The following is a 6,327-nucleotide window of genomic DNA, read 5'->3' as shown; positions in this document are numbered from 1 at the left end:
TCCCCGGCACAAGCTGCAGGAGCCAGGACAGCGCCCCAGGAGGGGTCCCTGCAGCGGATCGCGCCCCCCACCAGACTGGCCGCCCTCCAAGGCTTCCCCTCCCCCCACGCCTTCTTACACTGGGTTTTCCCCACAGCGGATGTCACCTGGATTAAAGAAGCACAAGCTGCAGGAGCCAGGACAGCGCCCCAGGAGGGGTCCCTGCAGCGGATCGCGGGCCCCACCAGACTGGCCGCCCTCCAAGGCTTCCCCTCCCCCCACGCCTTCTTACACTGGGTTTTCCCCACAGCGGATGTCACCTCCGGGATTAAAGAGAGCTTAAAAGTCACAAGGACAAGTACAGACTGCGCCCTGGCACCAAGTGCGAGACCCCCGCCAGCAGCCCCGTTCCCAGGTGCCACCACACACACCGCCTCTGCTCCCGCTCTTCCCTCTCCCCATCTCCCTTCCCCTATTGAGACGTAGCCTCCTCCACGAAGTCTGCCAGGATGCCCACGACAGCCATTCTCCTCCTGACCCCCCTCCACCCACAGGGCTCAGGGTCCTGCCTGCAGTCCTTTCCAAAGGTCAGAAACCGGAGGGAGGGGTGAGGCCCTGTGGGGCTCCTGGGCACCCCCGGACCGGCCCTCACCTGTCCGCCTCCCGCAGGGGGGCTCCCCTTGCTTCCTTTACGGGGCCGCAGCTGGACTCACAGCGAACCCTCCCAACAGCACAATGAGGTCGTGTACCCTGTTTGTACCCCCATTAGGAAGCGGGGACACAGAGGGACTCAGATATTTGAGGCCCACCCATGGCCAGGTTGCAAGCAGGACAGCCCGAGCCGTCGAGGCCCAGGGAGGGACCAGGGATGGGAGAGGCGAAGCCACTGGTCCGAGGTCACACTGCTGACTGACGAGGGTAGAATGGGGTCTGCCTGCCTTCCGGGCCAGTCCGCTCAACCACCACCACCCACACCTCTGCTTTCTACCCACTTTCAGTGCCTGCTCCCTGCCCCGGGCGGGGTGGGGTGGGGCAGGCAGGAGCTGGAGGTCTCCCAGGAGCTAGGAGCCAGGGGGCAGGGTTCTGAAGGCCCCCCGGGCCCACCCCGCCTCCGAGGGTCACAGGGCTGGGATGCGCAGACAGGTGCAGACAGCCAGGAGCCCTCTCTCCGGCGGCTGCCTCCCAAGCCACAGGGTGAAAGATGCTTTTATGAGCGGGATGAGATTCTTATCTTGGCGGTTTCTCTTTAAATTCTTTACGATTATGAAGCAGCGGGGGCTGCCAAGGAACATGATTTACTCCCTGAGCATGCACCAGCTCCCGCCCGGTGCCAAGGAGGGCGGGCGGGCGTTGTACCAGGGAACCCGAGACCAGGCCCCGGCTGCTGGGCCCCCGCCGACGGCAGGCCCGGCCGAAGCTTGGCTGGACCCGGCGGGCCCACAGCTGAAGGCCCAGCCCCTGGCCTGGCTGACAGGCGGGGCTCAGGCAGGACCTGTCCCTGCTCCCTCCGAGGGCAGTGGGGGGCCAAGAGAGGGGCGGGCGCCAGCCCCCAGGACCTGCCAACTCCCCAAGTGGCCATTTCCCAGCTCCCCCTCCGGAGGGAGGCGGCTCCCACTGCCAGGAAAGCTGATCCCAAATGCAGGGATCTGGGCTCAAGTTCACGCGTTGGGTCTTCCTTCCTCCCTCTTTCTGGCTCATCCAGGAACACACGCCCATCCTGCTGTGCCGCTCCAGGTCCCCGTGGCTGTCCCAGCACCTGAGCCTGCCCAGCTCCCCACGCTGCTCCCGGCCTCGAGGCTCCGAAGCTCCGGGCTCCGCACCGCCTCCCCTGCAACCTGGGGCTCCACGCCTGTTTTGGCCCGGGAGGAGCCCTGGGGGGGGGGGGGCCACTCCCCAACCTCACTCCACGCCTGTGCATCAGGCCTGGGACTGGGGCAGTGCGCCAGCCAGCGAGGCTTGCACAACCCCCACCCACGGTGACCCCTCCTAACCTCCCATCTCATCCTCTCCTAACAAGGAAAGTGCAGACTCTGGCTTTCGGCTGCCACATGCAAATGATGTCAGTGGTGGCTCCGGGGCGGGCGGGGCGGGCCAGCAGGGCCTCGCTGGCCCAGGAGCCCTTGCCCCTCTGGGACCCGGTTTCCCTTCAGAAAAGGTGAGAGTGTCCTGGAGGGGCGAGAAGCAGCCCACGGCGACCCCAGGCCTTTCCTGGGGAAGGAGGCTGGGAAGGCCAGCGGCGCTGCAGGGCCCTGGAGCCTTGTCCCCACCCAGCTCACGGGACAGGGCTGTGCCCGCATCCTCCCGCCAGTCCCCTCCGTCCTGCTCCTGAGAGGCTCGGGAAGCCTCCAGGTCCCCAGGAAACCCGGGGGGGCTGCCTCAGGCCGTGGAGGCCGCCACTTGGTTGTCGTCAGGGGCTCCCACAGTTACTCCTATTGTGGGCATCTTTCCCGACCTGCTTTGGCGAGATGACCTTCTGCTCCATCTCCCTACCCCTGCCTCAGTCTCCCCAGCAGTCCAGCCCCCTCATGTCATCACAAGACCTCTTTCCCCCACGGAACACTTCTTGGCCCCAAGTCCCGGCCAAATGCGGCCCAGGCAGCAGCGGTGTCCCGTGGGGCGGCTCCCTGGCACAGCGCGCATTCCTCAAGCGGAGCAAAAGCCCTGGCAGGGCCGGCACCTCCCCTCGGCAGCCAAGGTGGTGCCCTCTCAGGTGCGGGGAGGGGAGCTGTTTTCCCAGGCTCGGTCGGTGACTCTGGGGTTCAGGGGACCCAGGCCTGGCGAGGAGGGCGGAGGACAAGGGGCCTGCGGTCCCGGCTCTCCCGGCCTGGCACCCTGAGCTCAGAGAACACCCTGCCTGCTCCCGGGGTCTCCCTACATGGCCCCTCACTTCTGCCCGACCTTGGCTGTGCTGCTGATGGAAGCTCAGGGCTGGGCCACAGGAGCCCCCGACTCCGACTGAACCCCGGTCCCTTCTCCCTTCCACCCTCTTTGCTTGAGGCTTGGCAGGGGGTGCCCAGGCGGACGGGCAGGCAGCGAGCCCACGTCTGGCCCAGTTCCTGCCTTTGTTCCTTTATCTGCCCTGGGCAGGAATGCCCTGTATGCCAGCGCCTCCCAACTGCAGCCGGACCGAGTCCCCGAGGCCTGGAGCCAGAGTGACCACCAGTGCTTCTGCGAGCAGCCCTCTCTGTGCCCAGGAGGAGCCCCCACTTTCCCAGTGCACAGCCAGGCTGTGGGACCCCAGGTTCTGCGGGAGCTGGCCCCCGCTCTCACTCCACAAACCCTCGGCGAGGACTCACTCCTCAGCGAGGGCCACTTCCTGCTCATGACCTGGCTGAGACCATCCAGGGACCCAGCACGCAGTCAGAGCTGGGCTCCCAGGTGGCACAGGCGACAGGGTGCCCACTGTCTTCCAGCCGGTTTGACGGCAGGTACCCCGTCCTGTTCACTGCGGAGTCCCCAGAGCTCAGCACAGGGCCCGGCCCACAGTAGGCGCTCAGGTATCTGCTAAACCAAGTAACGTTAACCATCAAACCAGGACACGCGATCCAGTGGGGACCAGGAAAGGCCGTTCAGGGCAGGGACACTGCGTGTGCAAAGGCCCCGAGGCCCAGGCATGGGTGGCCCGGCTTCCCGCAGCCCCACCCCGGCGGCCGGGGCAGTCAGCGCTGCGTAGGCCGCCTGCCAGGAGCTGGGCTTTTAGTCACCGCGGGTGTTGGCTTCAGAGCTAATTGAGAGCGAATCGACCTGACTGATGTGGGCGTCGGGCGTCGACGAGGCCGGGACACCAGGGTTCTATTTCTGGCCTCGCTCCTGCCTCCTGCGCGACCTTGGCCTTGCCCTTGCGCGAGCCTCGGTTTCTCTCTCTGGGAAACAGGGACAGAAGCCTTTGCCCCTTTGCCCCCGGAAGGCCAAGAAGAGCCTGCAGAGGGCCTCCCCGTGCATCGTCCCTCCTGCGACCTCCCATGGTCTCCAGGGTGATGACAAAAATAACCCAGAGTGGATGCCGGGCTCCAGGGTCCCCGGGGTGTGGAGACCAAGCCACCCCACCCTCGTCCTGTGGGGGAAGGGGATGGTCTAACCCCCTGCCTGCACCCTGGGCTGCTGGGAAGGGGGGCCGAGGGGGAATCAGGCCCCTTCAAGATTTATTGATCTGCTCTGAGGAATTCCACCAGGAAAGGGTGGGGGTGTCAGCAGAATAAATAGCTCATCTCCCGGCCTAGGAGAGGGGCTGCCCGTTCCTCAGGCCCTGCACGGGCTGCCCTCCAGGCTCACCCTCAGAAACCCGTTCCCCACTAACCCATCCCCCCACTAACCCATCCCGCTGCCAGGGCAGGCCGGCACGGGCACACGGTGAGGCGAGGTGAGGCGAGCTGGGCTGCAGCCAGGCTTGAGGAAGGAAAGAGCCCGGCCCAGCCTTTCACCCCGACATGTGTGCCCGGAAACCTGGCCAGCCAAGGCTGAGTCCGCCCCACCCAGGGCCGGCGGCTGGACCGAGTGACCTCGGGCCAGAGGGGAGCCACGGCTGAGAACTCGGGAGTGACCCAGGCCCCGCAGGCCCCAGCGTGGCCACTGGCCCTCACCCAGGGGCACAGGAGACTTCCGGTCGCACACCCCTCCGAGGAAGGACCCGTGAACCACGCGTGTTCGCCTGCGTTTGCCTGCCCGGTGCCTCAGGTGATGGAGCTGCGGGGCCCGCTCTCACTCTGCAGACCCCAGCCCGTCCCTGGCTCCCCCCAGGCACTTCCGAGTGCTCACGGGGGATGCAGGAGCGCGGGCTTGTCACCACAGCACACGCTCTGCCAGAGCTCGCCAGGCGGCCTGCCCTCCGGTCACAGCCACAGCACCCTCCCCAGTTCCTGGGAACCCTCCCACCTCCACCCACAGGGAGGCTCCTCAGCGCCCGCACCCCTGCAGAGCAGGTCCTGCGCCTCCACTTCCTGGAGTCGGTGTCTGCTGGTTTCTGACCCTCTACCCGGGGCTGCCCAGGGCAGGACCAGACGCAGAGCGGGCGCCAGGGCTTCTGCAAACACAAGCTGGGAGGGCGGCAGCGCCAGCGTCCAGTTCCCACTCAAGAGGAGCCCCTGCAGGCCCGAGGCCAGACTCCCCTCTGCCTCTAGAGCAGCGGTTCTCAACCTGTGGGTCGCGACCCCTTTGGGGGTCGAACCACCCTTTCACAGGGGTCGCCTAAGACCATCGGAAAACACATATATAATTACATATTGTTTTGTGATTCATCACTCTGCTTGATGTTCAATTTGTAACAATGAAATTGGGGGTCACCACAACATGAGGAACTGTATTAAAGCGGCATTAGGAAGGTTGAGAACCACTGCTCTAGAAGGACCCAGACTCAGGACCCTGCTCCAAAATGTCTGAGTGGCCCAGTCCCCAGCCTTCCCAGCAGCCCCCACCTCCTGTCCCCCCCTCACCCCCAGGCCACCCACGAGTGGTCCTTGTTTGCCGTGACCTCTCCTCTCTCCCGTGCGGCGGGCCGAGTGCTGTGCACAGAGGGGGCTGCTGGGGACCGCACGGCGGCCTCTTACCTTGGAATGAGAGCCGGACCCGGGGCGTGGCCGGCGGGTGGTCCTGGACGGGGGTGGCTGGCCAGGCCCCGGTCACTAGGGAAGCCCAGAGGAGGAGACCAGCCACAGGCATCGTGGGAGGGGCCAGGGGCCCAGGAAGCAGCTCAGCGGTCTGGACACCTGGGAGGGCAGAACCGGGATTGGAGTGTGGGAGCAGACAGGGGCGTCCGCCCCACCCACAGCCCCCATGTAATTCTGCCAAGGACCTCAGTTTCCCTGTCTGAACAAATAGGGTGACGGTGTCTCCTCACTCACACCCTCGGCCCCAGTACTCAGACCTCACACACTTTCTTGTCCCTGTTTCGTCTATGTAACCAACGGCCCTGAAGACCAGGCAGCCAGGTGCAGCCCCAGGTCAGCAGAGCTATGGGGGGCGGCGGGGGGGCACTGGAGACTCACTCTCCCAGCCCCAGCCCCAGCCCTGACTGCACTCCCCACAGGCTCCTCCTCATGCCCACCCCCCACCGAACGGGCTGCCCATCCCTCTCCCACCTCAGGCTGGAGTAAGAGGGGGCCCACCCTGCCTGCTCCACCCAGGACAGGGAAATCTGGACCTGGTTATCGGGGCGCGGTGCACGGAAGAGCGGAGAATGCGGGAGGCCCGTGTACGCAGCCCAAAGTGCAAGAGCGCAGCAGCCAGGAAAGGAGAGGCAGGGAAGAGCCGGCTCCTTCTGCTGAAACCACAGCAGGAGGGATCCAGGTCAGACCTACGGAAGGACTTCCCGCAGCAGCCTGGGCGGTTCTGCAGATTCCCCTGCAGAACTCC

The 6,327-nt window shown here is 65.7% G+C and overlaps 1 protein-coding gene across 1 annotated transcript in view; it reads right to left on the bottom strand.

Moving 5' to 3' along the window:
- The window catches only part of SEMA3F (sema domain, immunoglobulin domain (Ig), short basic domain, secreted, (semaphorin) 3F), a gene marked incomplete at its 3' end in the record, with an annotated part of 53,491 nt that extends 47,810 nt beyond the window's left edge, over positions 1-5,681 (bottom strand). Inside the window, exon 1 of the mRNA XM_014539002.1 lies at positions 5,523-5,681. Within this exon, the coding sequence (XP_014394488.1) occupies positions 5,523-5,634 (112 nt within the window). The remainder of the gene's footprint in view (positions 1-5,522) is intronic.
- Positions 5,682-6,327: the final 646 nt, after the last annotated feature.

This window comes from Myotis brandtii, unplaced genomic scaffold (assembly GCF_000412655.1).
Source record: "Myotis brandtii unplaced genomic scaffold, ASM41265v1 scaffold207, whole genome shotgun sequence".
Taxonomy (NCBI): Eukaryota; Metazoa; Chordata; class Mammalia; order Chiroptera; family Vespertilionidae; genus Myotis; species Myotis brandtii.
Note: the sequence above shows the minus strand (reverse complement) of the source record. Positions and strands in the feature narration are given on the sequence as shown.